The following is an 18,636-nucleotide window of genomic DNA, read 5'->3' on the forward strand; positions in this document are numbered from 1 at the left end:
TGCCCCCAATCCCCCCCGGGTTTTTCCAAAACTAGATGCTAGTTTGGTTACTACGTGACCTCCCGGTCACCTGTGTCTTCTACAAGTTCTCCAGCTGGATTTCAGCAATTTAGGATAAAAAGCGCCGGGCCTCTGCGACCTCCGGGCGGCTCCTCAGGCCTCGTGGGGCAGCTTGGTCAGGACCTGCACGCCCTCCGACGTGATGAGCACTGTGTGCTCGAACTGGGCGGACCTGAAACACACGCGCGGTCAGGCCGCCAGAAAGCGCCCGCGGGGCGGGGAACAGCAGCCTAAGCCGTCGGACCGACATTCCCTTCCCATATAATTTCAAGGCAATAGCACCGAGAGCAAACACCTTTGATTGTCCAGGGAGACCACAGTCCAGGCATCTTCCAGGACTCGAAATTCAGGGGATCCTTCGGTTATGATTGGCTCTGTAAGAGGGAAAATATTTACTGCAGTGATCTAATCATGTTCTTGTCAAATATGGTTTGGGCTGATTATGAAAAAAAAAGGGGGGGAGAATAAGAAGGTTCTCCTCCCCTCCCCCCAAGTGCTTCCCCGTGGGTTCATGTTGTCATCTCACAGGGGCTGATAATTGACGTTGCTTACATAGTATACTACAAACTAAACAGTAGGAAGAGGAAACGCTACCGCATTCAAAAAATGTATGAAGTCGCCTAGTTCGTATTTTTTTTTTGAGAAAAAAGGGCATTTTAATCAAGCCTTAATTAGGACCCCGTGGATAATAACCACCCAAACACCAGTCCCTCTTATAAATACCAGTCAGTTTTAAAAAATATTTGAATTTTTTAAACATGCTTAAAATGTTCATTAATCAGCAAATAACAATTTTCTTATTTCACTCTAATTGCTTCTCCATTAAGTATCACAGTCAGAAATATGATGCCTTTAGGGTCTTGGATGATTGGAATTTGGTGGTGACACCGATCACATGATCAGCCAGGAATGGGCCGCCAGACAGTACATATCACTTGCTGCGGACAGGGAGCAAGGGACACGATCACTTCTAGTTACTGGGTGTTACAGAAAAAACAAAACAAAACAAAACAAAAAAACCAAAACCAAACCAAACCAAACAAACAAAAAAAAAACCAAACACTACATTATGCTGGTAACAGAATTAGAGGTTGGATGGCTGCCGTCTCCTAAATGTGTCGGTAAGTATCTGATTTAGGAAGATGGGGCTCAAGGATATTATTTAATCAGATTTGCTATGCATCTGAATTATTTCATTACGCTGATTGGCTTTATTATTCCTTTATGGGACTGCCTGGCCTAGGCCAGCGCTGCAGCTTCCACCCAGGGAGCCACGGCTCTCTGAAGGGGAGCCTGGGCACTGACCTATGGTGAATGCCATTCCCTCCTCCATGAGTAGGTCACAGTCATTTGCTGCAAAACAAAAAAAATATGGAAAAGGGGGAGTGAGAAATGAGAGAAAGAGAGAAGCAGAATTAGAGGGGGAGGATTGCCTAAAACAAAACAAAACAAAACAAACAAAACAAACAAAACAAAACAAAACTTGGTCATTTTATTTACTTTTTCCTTTTAGGGTAGAAGGAAGGATGGAGATTTCTAGAATCCTGGTAGTGGCTATCACCAAGGGTTTAAACACACAGGTTCTGAGCCTTAGCCTTTACATTTTCTTTGCTTGGGATTAAGGACCCTGGGAAGGGTGCACCAAAAGCCTGGAAGAGGCAGCCCGGGTGTTTTAGACACCTGTTGGGTGTTTTAGACAACCTTCACAAACCCCTGGCCACTTGCTTCCAGGTCTCCTGGCTTCACTGGGTCCTAGGCCCTCCCTGCCACCCCAAAGAGTAAAATACCCTGGGGAACTGATACAAAGGGAAGGAGGCCACTTAGGGTGCAGGTTAAAGTGAGGGGGGGTGGGGGTTGAAATAAGGTCAGGTGTTAGTGCAGGGTGGGGCACAGGCCTGAGACACTCTTTCTGCGCTCCTGCCTGGATTCCCTTCAGGGCTGTCTCAAGGAGTGCTCTTTGGTGTAAAAGGAGTATGGACCTGCTGGGTCCATGGGGATCTTCCAAGGAATGGGTTCTGGGCAGTATTTCCTCTAGGGACTGCTTTCAGCCCAAGCCCACAGGTCAAGGCCCAACTTTCCTTCAGTCCCTATCCAGGTGTGCAGTCCCTTGTTGGGGGGCACTCTATAGGACTGCCTCCTACCCTAACCCAAATCCTCCCACTGCTTCTGGCCCACCCCTGCCTTCTCATTGTAGGGTGCACACCCAGGCAGTGACAGCAGGAGGTTCTGAGGAAGGAATACAAGGGTGGGTATCATCTAGAAAGCACTAAAGAGTACATGCTGCTAAATACATCAGCTGTCAACGCTGTGTAGGATGTAATGAAGTTTAACCACAACAGTCAGCGGTTAGAGACGGGGGTAGAAAAAGAAAAATGGAAAACAGTCATATGTGCATGCTGCTGGGACACTGATGCAGTGGCATTTTGTTTTCAGCAACTTTTTCTAGACAAATATCCCTTATGCCTTCCAGCCATCACCCTTCAGGGGAAGACAAAAAAACAAAATAAACCCTATTCTGAGATTGAAACTGCTGGGCTCTAATCCAGTAACATAGTAATGTGCTGGTTACAATTATGTAACCCCCCCACACGCCAACCCCTGCCACACACACACACACACACACACACACACACACGAATACACACAAAAGGATGATCATATGAATTCAAAGTTAGAGGAACACCAGGAGCCAAACTGCCTTATTCTGATTCCATTCAATAGATAGCTCCCAAATCAACTTTCTTACCATGATGCCAAATTTCTGGATGTCCATGAAAGTAAGATCCTATTCCATGCCCCACAAAATGTGGACAGACTTGCAAACCATTCTGATGAGTTATGTGGCTTTAAAAGGGATCAAACAAAATACTTAAATTAGGTAAGTTTTTAACGCATATTTAGATAAAGTCACTTTAAAATAGTCTCTAAAAGAGAAAAAATCAGTTATATTTAGAGTCAGATGATAACATTAATATATTCATTATTCTGGAATGATTAAAATTTTTGCCATTGCATGCAATGACTCCCTTTGGATAAAGGAAGATAAAAGATATGTAACTTAACATAGTAGTTTGCTTCGTTTACCTTAGTACAGCATTCGAACAAGGCCTTTTAGACAACAAATGAGTGTGCACGCACACATACACAGATTGGTATGCATAACCAAGATACCTGTGCATAGAATGCAGGTCATAAAAACTTGCCTGGTTTGTATAAGGTTTCACAAAAGACTGTGCAAATTACTAGTGATTTGGGAACTGAAGAGAGAAACAAAAATGCAATCTAGAAATGTGACCTCCTGCTTTTACAGTTTCCTTATTCTGGCCTATTTCAAAACATTATACATTTAGAAACAGACACACTCACACAAAAGGTCAAATCTTGTTGTCACTATTCTTGAAATACTCCAAAACTTTGTGATCATTTGGGATTTCCACTCAAGACCTAGGTCATTAACAAAATTCACACCGAGTGCTTATAATCACCGTGATGCCTCAGAGAAGCCAGTATTGTGATTACTAATTCTTAATGCTTTATTAGTTCTTTCTACATGCAAATGTACTGGGTTCCAACTATTTCATATAAATGAAGTCTGGCATATAGAATCCAACCCTAAAATCTTCACCTACAAAGTTAAGAAGTTGTTTTTGAAATCAGGTGAACACATTCATTTCTAGGAGCATGAGAAAGATAAGAGCATATAAACCATTAACAATTTATATTTTCATGCAGATGAGGGGCATAGCACCTTAACCTTAACCATAACAATGGATCAGGATTTATAGGACTATTATTTAAATTCTTATCAAAGTCTAAGTTCTTAGATCCCAAACTAGAGTTTCCAATAGACCCTAGGTTTAGTTGAACATGAACTCAAAGGTAGCATTTCTGTAAGCATTTGTGTCAGTACACTTATTTCTGAACATGTTTAACTTTCATCTCCAGACCTGCAAGATACCTTCCCATAGACCAGGATGTCACTATAAAAAGCAGATGGACAGCCTCTCATTCAGATTTAATTTCCATGTAACTGATAGTGCAGAAATAGGTAAGCCATGCATGTGTCGATGGCAGGAATAAGTCAACATTTATATCTCTTAAGGTTGTACTTTATGGTTATAGTTATTTCTGTGTCTCTTTGCACATGGGGCAGGTGGTATAAAAACTTTTCAAGGTGTTTCTATTTGTACCACACAATTTCTGAATAAAAACAGAGAACAGAAAGAGGATAGAGGGTAGAGAGAGATTATTAGATAAAGACAATAATCATCTAGACTTTTTTTTTTTACAAGAATGGGTTCTACCTAAACCTATAAATTATGTGACTTCAGACCCAACACACCTCAACGATTCTAAAGAAGATTCAATATAAACCGTTCTATTTTCTTTCCTTAAAAGAAAAAAAAAAAACCCACCTAGGATCTAACTGATTGGCAGGCATCACGGCTACATCTTAAATGTGTGTTACAATGGCAATCTTCATTTTAATTTCTGATGAGAGGAAAGGAAGAAAGCCCACTCTGAAAAAACACTTGGGGTCCCTCCGCCATCACACCTCTCATTCCTCTTCATAAAAGAAGCTGTGCAATTACAAGTGGCTAAAGATATTTGAGTGCATTCTCCTACAACAATTTACTGCCTGGATCCTGCTGGAACTTATGGTTACAGGAGTATCATAGAATGGATGTGTCATGAATGCCAAGGTCAGGATTTCACAGCCGGGTGGAAAGAGGAAAAGAACCGGACAAATTTCACTCAGTGCCTTGGCTGAGCACCCATCTCAATGCTTGATTCCCAGGAGCTAAGTATATATTTCTGGTCTGCTTTTCAGGGTATTTCCCTTTTGGATTTGTAGTGAGCTTTTTAACACATACTTACTGGGACTAAATGGGATAAGATCTCACTAATGTTTTGAATTACTATTTAAAATCATGCCCCTTCTACTATTTTGGCATATAGGGGAAGCATGAGATTATGTACCCTGACTCTAGGCTAGAAACTCAACTTCCTGGAGCCAACCCGAATGACCTGTAGTAGCAAATTCCACTTTACCATGAAAGCAAGTAGTGGTAACCCTGACTGTAGCCCACGGGAAGGTGGAGCATGTGTGCTTCTCCTAACTGGTGTGTTGAGGGAGATGGAAACAGGGGGGCGAATAGGGGTGCCCAAGAGATGCCAAGGCTGCTCCCCCAGCACCAGCCGTCACAGGGCCATGCCCGCCTCTGAGCAGAGGGTCTTGCTGCCCTGGACATTCCACTCAGGAGGATCTGCCTTTCTGCTGAAACCTACTGCACAGAATTCTCCTGGTATTAGCTGTTCTGTTCTGATTTACTCTAAGTAAAAATCCTCTCAGACAGCATGACACTTACCCATGAGCCTGAGTGCATTTATGATTTGAAGTCCTTCACAGGGACTATTTGGGGAGGGAGAGGAGGGGAGCGAAGAAGACCTTGTACAAGTGTAGTTTCCGAACTTACTTTTAAATCATACTATTATTACAGTTCATGTTGCAGTTATGGTTCCCCTCTTCAGGAATTTCATCTTGTGACCATTTTCTTCCATTTAATTCCCTTTCTGAGGTTGTTTTCCTCAATTGGAAAGACTGTCTAGATAAATTAAAATTCTTAATATGCTTCAGCTACATTTTGTGACTAAGAATACATACCCCAAGAGGGCAGAGGAGGACTGTGGTTAAGTGCACACTCTTCTCAAGAAATAAAAATTCACGTGGAAATAGTTTGATCACTATTTTTACCTGAATCCTATAAACAGCATTAATTTCCAAACGGTCACATCTCTAATTAAATGGCACCTGATTTTCCAAGTTTGGTCTTTCCAGATTTTTATCTTAAACAGCAGTCTTTGGATGAAGGAATGTAGGAGTCCAAGGATTCCCTCTAATGACGAGGAATGTTTAAGTACAATTAGTAATATTTTTAAAAGCCAATGACCGTTTTCCAAATGAGTGGTACGTTTTTTTGTTTCAAGCTGGATCACAAATTACTGTATTTTTCTTACAATAGCACTGAACTTTTATTTGAGGTTTTCTGTTTCCGAAAAGCAGACATGATGGATTGAAATAAAAGATAATTTATTGCAGTGCTTACTTTCATGTGCAGAGAGAAGCAGTGTAATTGTAATTTACAGTAGCTGTCAAGAAAAATCCATCACAGATGACATTAAAATGACTTATTTTGCCTGAGCCACTTATTGTTTAAATGTGCATAATCTAATAGAAAGAGATTATTTTTAAAAATCTGCTTTATATTCTTCTAAATTAATATCAAAACATATACTTATGAATTAAACATTAAAAACCATTTATTGATACTTTCATCATGACATTTACAACTATAAGTTTAAATTATTTTTGATTGAACTGTCACATATTTGGGATGCATGAATCTACACATTCACAATATTCTCATATGTACAGATCATATCATCTAGAGAACATTTGAATATACAGCTTTAGAAATAATTTAAAGCAAATGGAAGTGCAGTGCATGTAATAACACTGTAACCTAAAGATAACTAGCCATCCTCATGAAGCAAAAGGGCACACAGGGAGCCCTTTTCATTAAACTATTTTAGCCAGTACGCCTTCAGAGACATCCTCCTACCTTTACAGGCTTCAGAGAACTTCAAAATTTCCTATAAAGATCACTGGGGTTTGGTAACACACTACTAATAAAAGAAGCTTGAATGTTCTTTTCATGGTGTATCAGTAGAGGGAGGCTATGCAAAAGACGGTGAATATCTTAAAATAAATGAGACTGGGTTGAAAGATGTTTGTAAACCTTCATCTGTAATGATTCCAAGTACTTTTGGCTTAAAGGTGGAGATTGTTTGTTTATTTACTCCGTTGAGATTTTGCCTGAATGAGAAAAGGCAAAATAATACATGTCCAGAAACACTGGCTCAACATTCGTTAGTCCCTGGTGGCAGACGTAAGCCATCTAAATAATGAAATGTATCAGGGTAAAAGTAAAAAGTTCATTGTCTATTATTTTTCACATAGTTTTGTAAGTGTAGTTGTTGGGACTGATCTGATTTTCAAAGGAGCTTATACATGCAAATTCATACTCTGCAAAAACTGACCTTTGCACCCAGATAGCTAAAATCCAATGTCACTTTCAATTCTACTCTTCTTCTTCTTCCTTTTTCTTTTTTTTTTTTTAATGTAGCTAGAATTAATGTAGTGAATATGTAATGAAATGCATTATCCTGCATGGAGATTTATCAGATTTTCCGACTGAATGCTATGCTTTGCTAGTACTAGCTGGAGTTCACCTGCATGTTGGTGTGGCGTGTGGCTCTTTTTTGTAAAGAGTTAAGTCGTACACAAAAAAAGGGAACAAAGGTCAGCACCCAGCCGCCACTTGAATGTGAGATTTTTCTTTTTATTCCCCTTGATGTATACTAGGCTCTGTGTTATTAGTCTTAATGATGGAAAATTGTAGTGTTGATACAAATCTTTTTTTCAAAGTAGTAGGCGGGAGCTCCATTTGTTAGTAAGTTTTTTTGTGACTAAAAGCCACGGACAGTACATTTATGTAGCAGTAAAAGGCCTAGATGCTCTTTCCATAGCAGAGCTAATTATTCCTACTGTGACCTTACTGATCTAGCCTGTTCCTAGCACATCTCATCTGCACGCCTGTTCCTCTGTGTAGATGGTGTCAGAGAATATGAAAAACCCTATAATGAAACCATTTTCATGATGGAGAAAGGCTACTGGAGTTGCACTTGCTACAAAGAGGCTCAATTATATGAGTAATTGTGATAATTTTCTACATTCATAGCCTTCAATGGGGAAAAAAGAATGAGAGCCACAAAGGAAAATTACTTTAACAAGAAAGTACAGAGAGTAAAAATGGAAGAAGAGACAAAAAGGGGAAAAAATAACCAGAAAAAAAGTTTAAAAAATAGATCTGGAGGGAGGAATAGCGAGACAGGGAGAACAACAGAAATGCTCAAAAGCCCATGTGCAGCTGTGTTGCACAATTAAATTGAATTTTTTTTTCTGCAGTTGATGAATGTGACTACTGCAAATGTGCCTCTGTAGTTAGCTATCATTTGTTGTTCCGTGACAGGAAAAGGATAATTACCTCTCAGAGAGAATCAAAGGCTGACATGCCCTTTAGACACAGCCATGAATGCAGAGCTCGATAGAATGCTTGAATAAGAATCTAGTGTTCTCTGCCCCCTTCGACTGAAGAATAAATTTTGTTAAAATGCAAGAGCACCACCAGTAAATTTGTTGAACCCTAGGTGTTCAAAAATATGAGATACATCTATCGACTCATCCCATTTGCAAAAATAAAACTGCATTTTGAATTCATTTCTATTATATTCATGGACAGTAAGATAGTGAGATATGCATTAAATTTCTTTTCCCAGTAGGGGTCTGATTCAACATTTCCTATGAAAGAACAGAGAGACACTATCCTTTTTTCCCAGGCTAGTTAGCCTATAATTTAAAACTGTCAAAAACACAATTTTGTTCAAAGTCTTCAATAAAAGCTTCTCAGATATAACCCAAAGAGATTTTACTAAAGTTTGATTCAGACATTGTTACAATATTTTTAAAGCCATAAATACATTTAACTGATATTTTACTGCCTTTTTTCTTAAAGTATTTGAGGGCTTACGAAGAAAAAAGGCAGCATCTTTTCAAGGTGACTAAGCCTTCCATCCTTTAGACAAACGGGAAGTATTCAATGGTTCTTATTAATGAGAACAGTACTTTTGAAGGTACTGATGTGATCATCTTTAACAAAATGCATTACTTTTAAATGAAAACACATATTCTGTATGTCTACTCCAAAACAATTATGGGGGTAAAAAAAAAAAAAGATCTCAAAGTAGGTAACAGATTACGGGGAAAGGCTGGAATTCAGAAAATACACATACACTCAAAAAGCAAACCTAGTATATACTGTTTGGAAAATAAACAATGGTTTACAGGAAAAATGTAGAGAAGGATGTAGGCTCACCCTTTCAGCCTGTTTGCTAGTCCACTGATTTGAAAGGTAAGGCTTCCTTGAGCCAATGTTTTTTATCTTTGTATCACAGGAATAGATTTCACTTCATTCCTTTATAAAATTTAGCTTTCCTCCTGTTTCATTATCCAAGAGTTTGGGATGCTTATCCCCTTCCTACGTACTTTCTTCCATGTTTGGTGTGATTTTGAGGAAAGCAACGCTCCAGACCTATATGTTGAGCTAAAACCAAAGGAGTCATATAAATATTGCTTGCTGCTCCTGTAAGTTTCCTGCTGACCCTAGTATAATTCACTGTTTTAAAACCTTTTTTTTTTTTTTTTTTAACCCAGGGAACAGCATTGCAGCTTGGCAGTTCACATACTGATATCAGACTGAAATGATGGTTCTGAATCATAAAACATGTCATCAACTTTGTACCAAGCCACCAATAACCTTTGTACCATTTGCCAACCCTCCCTTTACTTGTCAGTGTCAGGCTTACCTGATTGTGTTTCCAATTACAGAGAAGGGAGCCCCCGCTCTGCAAGCTGCAATCGCTTCATCTCTACACCTCCTGGCAACCTCCACTAACTTTTTACCACATTCATCCACATTGCCCACCAAAAACGTTTCAGAGGTGTCTCCATGGTAGCCATTGTAATAGACCTAAACACAGGCAAACATTTTAAAATATGGCCTTGTTTTTAAAAATGTACTCTCCCAAAGTATATATTGTGTTCATTTATGTATTTAGTAGATTCATAGGTTTCACTCTTCCAGAATTACTTTCAAGTTTCCCTACAAAAGAAAGACATGCTTCTGAATTTGCCTTCAGAAATTAAAAAGATGAAGCCATACAATGATGTCACAAAATTTAAAAATAAATACGTAACTAGAATGGCTATTTCAGCATTATGATTAGCAATGCTGGTAAATATTTTGATTCCTCACTTCGTTTCTGGGAAGACAAAACTACATATTCATAAATCAGTGACTAAAGACACTGACCCACAATTACTACAATAGGTCTAGAGGGCCTAGAAGTATTTAACACAGTGAAAAGTTTCTTCAGTGTCATGAAGATACTTGATCTTTTATTTACTAATTCTGCACTTGGAAGTGATAGATAATAAGAAATGAAATAGACACGTCAGTATTAGACAGTGGGAGAATTTAGTTCCAAGAACTGAAGTGATTCAATATGGGAATGAAATATATTATAGAAAGATCCTGCCTGGAAGTGAAACTTTAGTCAAATGTTCCAGACAGCAGAATGTTAACAGGAAACACTACACATGGGGGTTTAAAGGATTAAGATCTAACAAAATAAGCTTAAGAATAAAATTACAGAAAATATAATTTTATCAGTCGTTAATGATTCAGTAGGCACTATAGGATCTTGAAAAATACCAGATTCGTTATAAACATCAATAGTCAACAAAACATGATAATAAATATAGAAGGTGGAAGACACTGTTGAATACTGATCCTTAGATATAGCATGGAAATTGTCATTCTGCATTCATTTATTCTATGTGATTATTTTTCACATTTCTCTTTCTCATGCAAAATGCAGAAACTTATAAAAAAGATATTTATCTGAGCTTTCTATTTTAATACTGAGTCAATGTCTTAAACCTGTATATTATTCTGTGCTAAAAAAAAATACTCTACTACACTCTGTAAGGGAAGCAGGAAACATCTTTATTCGGTCTCCACGTTATAAGTCAGAAGCCTGGGCATAAACAGGTAACTTGTCTAAGGTTAGCGGCAGAACACAGAGGTAGATCCAGATTAACATGATGGATTATTGGCTTCGAATCAAATGTTTTCTCTACTATGTCAAATGACCTTAATTACCTCCAGTAGAGTAGTGTTTTATACTTTCGTTCCCATTTGCAAACCAAGAAAGTACAAGTTTGATTTTATACACAAATACATTATAGTCACTAATATGAGTAATTGTTTTTAAAGATGTCTAATCCAGTGTTTATGTAACTGTTATTTAGGTTAAAAATATTCTTAAAAATTTGTTTTTTATATTACTTTTTGCTAGCTTTCAAAATGACTGTGTGAAAGATTCAATATATATGAAAATAACAATACTTTTTAAAGTCTATGGCAGTTATCTAAAATTAGGGTTTGTGCTTACAAACTATTTTTGTTTTGTACTTCATTTATTAAACAAATACTTATTGAGCAACTACTCTAGGCATCTCACAGTTTGTTTTTTAACATTTGACTTTCTAGGGGGAAAGCGGTCTGTTTTCTTGTGATATACTAGATGTAAACAATTATAAAATGCATGAGGAATATTTTTTGATAGAAGTATAGGATCTGATAATGGAATCTTTCACTTAACAACATATCTCAAAAGAAGCAGAATTTATGGGGAGGAGTAAAAAAAAAGAAATATGATTTATTAAGATAGTGACCTATATGTTTTCTTGACTCTTTCGTATTTCTAGACACTTGAAATATTATATGTTGCTTTATGAGTTTTGCAACTGTGAAATATCTGAATGTTAAAAATGTATTAAAAGTCTTCAGGAAACAGAAAAGGCATGAGATAGTCTCTTTGTATGCACTGGAAGCAGTAGGAAAGTGTTCTGATTTCCTTCAAAGTAGCAATATTTTATTAGAGGGTGATTAGGTGAGATAATAAATGTAAAACCCCCAAATCAGTTACAATTGAATGAAAAGTATGTCATGGAAAATATTTTATTTCAGGTATACTTCATAAAATATCTCCTTCTATATGATTCTGAGTTGGAAAGATAAACCAACAGAATATATGTGAAGCAAATGTTCAAGTATTCTAAGTAGGACAAAATGATATGTGAAACAGTAGCAGCAATAAAAGAATCTTTGGCTCTATCATCATACAAACTGATACGCAGAAAAGAGGGTGAGTTAATTTAAGCAACTAAAAATTTGACCGAACTCAACTACTGGACGCCAATTTCTACTTCATTCCCATGCTACCAAAATTCATGGTTTGGGTACAAAATAACTACTATGGAAAATATTTCTTCAGTTGTCCATCTCAACTAGTTCTCACCAGATGATTAAATTTTATTTATATATTTAAGACTTATTTATTAATCAGATGCAGAGAATTTATTTATAACCTACATAATCCAGAGGGACCGTTACAAAGTTTTTTAGTAAAATCAACTGCCAAAGCACAAATAATCCAAGAAAAAGATAGAGGTTGTACAATTTGAAGTTCCCATGTCAAATTACTTTGGGTTGTTATTTAAAAGCACGGTTGTTAAACCAGTTGGTAAAAAGTCAGGTTCAGAGAGAAAACCACTCTGCTTGCAAGCTCCGAGTTCAAGACTCTCTCTACCCTCCATACCACCAATGGAACACGACGTTACCCTTCAGGGATTTTAATAAATCTAAGGAACACTGCTAGCAAAAGAGTTGCTGTCCAAATAGACTGACACACACAGGCCAATGTAGCCCCTAATGACAGAGTAAGATAATGACAGGCCCCACTCAAAATCAGCAGGAAGAGGAAGATCAATCTTGGCAGAGTGAAGGAAAAATGCTGGCTTTCTTCGCGTTAGCTCATCTCATACATATCTAGCTTCAGCAGCTGCCCAGTGCTGTGGTGCTCTGCATTAACTACACAGTGGATCAATAACAATTACACCTTCTCAAAAACATGACACATAGCAGGATTGGGTTGACATTTCACTTAGGCCAACATTGATCTCAGTGCATCTGATTCCAGCCCTAAATTCAAGTCAGGCCTGGGTTTACTTGGAATAAACACGGAGTTAAAGACAAAAAAGGAAACCAGCTGCTTGCGTCTGGGTCTAGAAGTAAACAGCACTTCCCTTGGTGCAGTTCACATTTTCAATCCACAATTCTTCCTGTTGCTACCAGCAATTCTGAAGTTGATCAAAGACTATTTTTTATATTATTTACTCACCGTGACATCAATGTTGATAATATCTCCATCCTGAAGAGGTCGACTGAAACGTAAACAGAATAGAAATAGTGATAGACAGATCTCAATAAAAGCAACGTAAAAAATAAATACCTAAGACTATCACAGACCCGGTGAGGTTCAATGATAATTTGGAGTAGAAGAGGAATAAATAGAATAACTATATCTAATCTTTAGGTTATGTTAGTCACGTCAAATTTTCCAAGAAATACAGAATATGAACATATTGCCATTGTTTAAAAATCTTTTAAAAATTCTTTTAAAAATGTACTTATCAGTTACTTTAATTTTGCAAAGAGCTGAAACAGTAGTTGATAACCTATATTTGCCTACATTTGGGGTTTTACCATTTATATGGTTGAAATCTAAGAAGGCAAAAGAAATATTTCATGAACCAGGACCTTTTTGGATTACACACTGCTTCAACAAACATTAAATTATGTCCACTTAGAAGCAAAATACTTCAAAATTTTTGTTTTACCATAATCAGTTTCAAAAGTTTGCAGGTGGGTTTCAATTAAACTAGTGTCTTTCAACATATGTTATAGATCTTAGTTTCATGTTTTAGTTTCCAAAGGAAGAATATGTTATTAAGCAATGAATACCTGTCAGGAATACCATGACATAGCACGTTGTTTACAGAGGTACAAACAGATTTTGGAAAACCTCCATAGCCTAGAGGTGAGGGATAAGCATCATGACGGATGATTTCCTGATGGACAAGAGCATCTATCTCTTCAGTTGTCATGTCAACCTAAAATATTAAATAAAGAAATTGTGTAGCAACAGTTAAAGACATTTCCTACACTCACTGACCATGTCTATAGCTACAGTGCTTTTAGATGAGGCTGTATAGACTTACTGGGATAAACGTGTGATACAACATTTTAATTAGTGGCGATTAACATTAAATATTTAAATTGTGCCTTTTGGACAATTCTTTGGGTGTACGATGGTATTATGGGCTGTTAGGAAATGGAAACTGTAAACCCTAAGATGCTTTAAATTATCTGTGAGTCATTAAATGACATGACTCCCTCTGAGCCTGAACACTTCACAAATATGTTCTTAGGCAATTCCTTCCTCTTCCTCAAGGGTTAGTGCCTCAGGCTAACTGAAGCTTATAAATAAATTCTCAAAAGTGTCTTCAGTTTAGATGACAGGGCTTGAAGAAGTAAGTCGGCCCACACCTTTTTATCTCAGCGAAAGCTCACACGGGCTTAGCAACAATGATGTGAAGATTATAGATCATTATTTTAAAAACTCAGTCTGATACATATTGTAGAAATTTGGTTTTCACAAATCTCGATTTCTTTCATGCCTAAATAAACCCATTGTGTTTTTTAAAAAATATGTCTCCCTTATCAGAAGGCATCCGATTGCTCTCAAACTAAAAAAAAAAAAAACAAAAAAACCCTAAAATTGAGTTTTACGAGTGCATGAGTTTACAAGTGTTCCGTAAACTCCTGAGTCCTAAATAAAATTCTAAACCAAAATCTTTTATTAAATACTGTGTTATTTGTTATTCACATCATGCTTAGTTATGTTGCTATAACAAGTTCATTACACAGATGATACCCTAAGTGATTTCATCATGGAGATTCACTTCCTAAATTCTGCCCACCTTCTGGAAACTTCAGGCCCGTACTTTTTTTTTTTTTTTTTTTTTTTTTAATAAATGATTCTCATAAAGCAGGGGGCTTCAGATTATTCTGAAAGAACTAAATCTCGTAGTAAGACAGTTGTCTGTAATTACGATTCTGTATTACGCACAGCTTTGTGTATGTGCTCTAATCCTTCTTTGCAGAGCTAATGCAAGAAAATAGGAGACAAAGGATGAGGCCGAACAACTTTTCAGGCACAGAAATAACATGGGGAATAAAAGCAGAAACTACAGGCAGGAATGAAGGGGCGGAAGTCAGAGCTGTCTGCCATTGATCACGCCGGACAGGCTGACTGGGCCCAAAGCCTCTCCGGAATCCTGCTACATAAAACTGCATTTGGATTTTAAGTCACCTCTAGAACAAACACATAAAATAATAAAATCCCTTTCCCCCCACCCCAAGGGTTTACTTGATTTTTAACAAAGTGGATGTGTACAAAAGAAGAGTTAAAGGGGGAAAGGGAAGAGAGGAGGGCTTGTTGCCCTTATGGAAGTCCTGAGGCTTGGTGAGACGCCACCTTTAAACTCTTCCCAGCCAGGAGGAGGACATGACGGGCCAGCTGACAAGCCTGATGGAGCCCTTGAATCTGATCTTCATTCTTAACTTCTATGCTGTCTCCCCAGTCGGGTACAATGCCTGTCGTCACATAGTCTGGCTTCTTTATGTGCTTGAGGAAAAAGGATTGAAAATGAAGATCAGAACCCAGCACACGACAATGGGATCATTTTGTCGGACACAGCCTCCTGCTTCATGGAGCTCTGCCCTTCCTGCCGGAGCACCGACCTCCGAAGCCAGCAGGACAGACCCTCAAGGCTGCCCCCGGTTCCTTCCCCTGCCCTTTTGAACTTAACATTGCCTGTGAGTGCTGCCTCTGGATGGTCTGTTAACCTTACTGTGCTTTGAGTCAAACTGGTCTGAAGTAGACTTCTGGTCAAAACAAACAGTAGTTTTCTTTTCTTCCTCCTCCCAACCCTGTAAGGAGCATTCTTGCCATTGATGGAAAAAGAGCACCAAGCTTCCAAATTGCCAAATGGCTAATTAAGAGCACTTTCATCTTCTTAACACAAAGATAAAATTTATGCAAAGGATAGCTCACAACACCCTCTCCGAATGAATATATGTAAAAGGCTGACTGTCAAGTCCACTGAAGCCTATTACGTATACACTTTTCTTACACTCTGCAACTGTACCCAAACTAAGAAGGGACTAGAGAACAAAACCCAACAGCTTTCTTTTCTTTTTTCTTTCTCTCTTTTTTTTAAGTACCTAAAAAATACCTAGAACATTTCCATCACTTGTCAAAAACAAACAAAGAACCCCCCCCCCAACTCAAAACATTCAACTCTGATCACCCTTGTAGAACATTCTCCACTGCTTACTTAAACCTATGGGCAGTATTCAGAAAATAAATACTATTTTACACACAGAGCTTCTTTCAGTCCCAAGGTTTTGCTCAGCTCTTTACAATCTATTTATGGCAACTGCCACATAAGCATTGTTGAACAGTAGCCACTAAGGGTACACAGCAGTTGGGGACAGGAAGCTGAGGGAGACAACACTCTTCAACTTGACATCACAGCAACTCTGGAAGGGCTGAGGTTAGGGGTCTGCGCTTTGTAAAGCTCATCACACAGGGCTGAAGACCTTCACTTATTCTTGTGTTCAGATGGGGCCTTTCTGCTACAGGTAAAGCCACTGCTTGGGTAGCCAGCCACGGCCAGGCCCTGGGCGAGCGTCTACTCCTACAGCTTTGCCAGCAGTGCCCACGAAAGCTCACCCAGCCTCCCCCACTGACTGTGCTCTTGACTCCCCTCTGCTTTGTGATTGGGCCAGGTTACAATTACAGGCAGAAGGGCTCCTGGGTTGTCACGGACATTATAAAACAATACATTCATCTCTCCAGAGACCTCCTTTTCTTTTCCACTAAGGAAACACCAGGAATATACTCTGGGCTCTGGCAGCCTGTCTCATTGGCCTCTTTCCACACACACACAAAAAAGGGCCACTCACCTTCAGGGAGTGTGTCAGTATACTTAATGTGGGTTTCCTGTCCAAAAAAATGCATAAAAGGGGGGAAAGCAGTGACTTTTGTGACAAATCTATACTTCTTTTACCTATTCTTGTTCTTTCTACATGACCCCCACACCTCCTTTACATTGCATTTCAAAAAATGGATAGATCGTCTTTCCACAGAATTGTAATCTCTGAAAAAAAAAAAAGAAGAATGCTCTGAGGCAAGAGGTTTTATTTAATGACTCTAAAGGAGGATTTGGAAACAACAGAATTAATACTACAGAAGGTATAAGAGTAGACTTAGGAGGGATCCCTGGGTGGCGCAGCGGTTTGGCGCCTGCCTTTGGCCCAGGCCGCGATCCTGGAGACCCCGGATCGAATCCCACGTCGGGCTCCCGGTGCATGGAGCCTGCTTCTCCCTCTGCCTGTGTCTCTGCCTCTCTCTCTCTCTCTATCATAAATAAATAAAAATTAAAAAAAAAAAAACTAAACTTATATAAAAAAAAAAAGAGTAGACTTAGGAAAAACATCTAGTGTACTAGTTTCACGTAATCGCTCTTGAATGACCCCCATTTTATACTCAATTATTCTTCTCTAAAAAAGTTAAGAAACTATAGACATATACTTTTGCCTTCATGTTAGAAATTTAATATAGAAAATTTCATGGTAGGAACTAAGTCTGAATAAGCTAAGTGGCTGTAAGCTCAGAGCTTTATTTGAAAAAAATTAATATTATGGAACTGCAGATGTTACAACTTCTCAAATCACAATTTTAAATCACAAACCAAGTTTAAAAATTATGATTCGGATGGCTCAGAAATCAAAGGTGCAAAGACATTTGATCGCTTCTGTGGTTAAGCTTCATCTTGGCTGGAAAAAGCAGCAGATAATAGGCAATACGGTACCTCAGGGACTGGGTGAGCTGAAGAAACTGCAGCCGGCAAAACTATGCTGTGGGAAATCTCTCTTTGTCTCCGGAAAAAGAAATTTCTTCTTTGTTGACCGCTTGGCTGCTTGTGTAAGTAGATATGATTGAATGGTGAAGAGAAAATTCTGTGACAACCTATGAGCAGAAATCGGCATATTTTAAGTTAAAAAACCTAACATAGTGCTACATTTTAAGATGTTGCATTGTTGTCTATTAAATCATTATCCTAATCCTTTACTGGCTTAAAAAGAAAAAAAGCCCCAAATAGAAAGGAAAGCAGTGATATTCTGAGTTCTAGTACAAGAATAGCACAGCATATTTATTAGCTAATACTATGTTTACAAAAAATGTTTGACAATGGAAAACTCTACTCTAACAGGAAACAAACATATAGAAGCATCTGCTAAGTACCAGGTCTGCAAACAGAACAATTTCTGCTGTGGTACCTTATGCAGCCATGTCCAGGATGACCCCAGATTCGGCGCACTGTTTGGGTGGCTTTCTATTCTTTAAAGCTGTTTTCCTTTCAAGAATCATGGACAAATTGCCAGCTGCACATTTTGCCCTTGACAGGATTACTACTCTGTGTTAAGTTCACGTGCAGCGAGGCATTATACCAAAATTCACTATGATGAATGCTCAAGACAGATAAAGACTACAAAACAGAAACGTAGGGTGTGACTCTGAAACGAAAATGAACGCAGGGTTCTAAAGTGCCCACAACAGGAATTTAGAAATATCTATCAAAATTTTAAATGCACATATCCTCTGACTCAGCAACTCATCTCCTAGGGCTTTATCTTCCAGATACTATGCAATAATGGATGTAAGAAGATGTACCCTCACTTTCATGGTAGAAAAAAACGGGGAATAGTGCAAATGTCCATCAATGAGGGACTGGTGAAATATAGTATGGTATATCTACACAAAAGAAAACGATAAAGAGAGTAAGCTAAATCATTTCTATGTTGTTGATATGTAAACAAGCCGCAATACATTGTTAGGGAAAAGTCAAATGCTGAACAA

The 18,636-nt window shown here is 38.3% G+C and overlaps 1 protein-coding gene across 2 annotated transcripts in view; it reads right to left on the minus strand.

Annotated features, from left to right (window-relative positions):
* Window positions 1-18,636, minus strand: part of METAP1D (methionyl aminopeptidase type 1D, mitochondrial) — an 87,868-nt gene continuing 69,232 nt past the window's right edge. For both annotated transcript variants that reach the window (XM_055308161.1, XM_055308160.1), the window contains 9 exons: window positions 17,588-17,745; window positions 15,187-15,336; window positions 13,611-13,759; window positions 12,988-13,030; window positions 9,547-9,710; window positions 2,807-2,904; window positions 1,366-1,413; window positions 356-434; window positions 1-232 (listed from right to left, as the gene is read on the minus strand). In XM_055308161.1, the coding sequence (XP_055164136.1) occupies window positions 154-232; window positions 356-434; window positions 1,366-1,413; window positions 2,807-2,904; window positions 9,547-9,710; window positions 12,988-13,030; window positions 13,611-13,759; window positions 15,187-15,336; window positions 17,588-17,745 (968 nt within the window). In that variant the 3' untranslated portion in view covers window positions 1-153. The remainder of the gene's footprint in view (window positions 233-355; window positions 435-1,365; window positions 1,414-2,806; window positions 2,905-9,546; window positions 9,711-12,987; window positions 13,031-13,610; window positions 13,760-15,186; window positions 15,337-17,587; window positions 17,746-18,636) is intronic.

This window comes from Nyctereutes procyonoides, unplaced genomic scaffold (genome assembly GCF_905146905.1).
Source record: "Nyctereutes procyonoides isolate TBG_1078 unplaced genomic scaffold, NYPRO_anot_genome, whole genome shotgun sequence".
Lineage (NCBI taxonomy): Eukaryota > Metazoa > Chordata > Mammalia > Carnivora > Canidae > Nyctereutes > Nyctereutes procyonoides.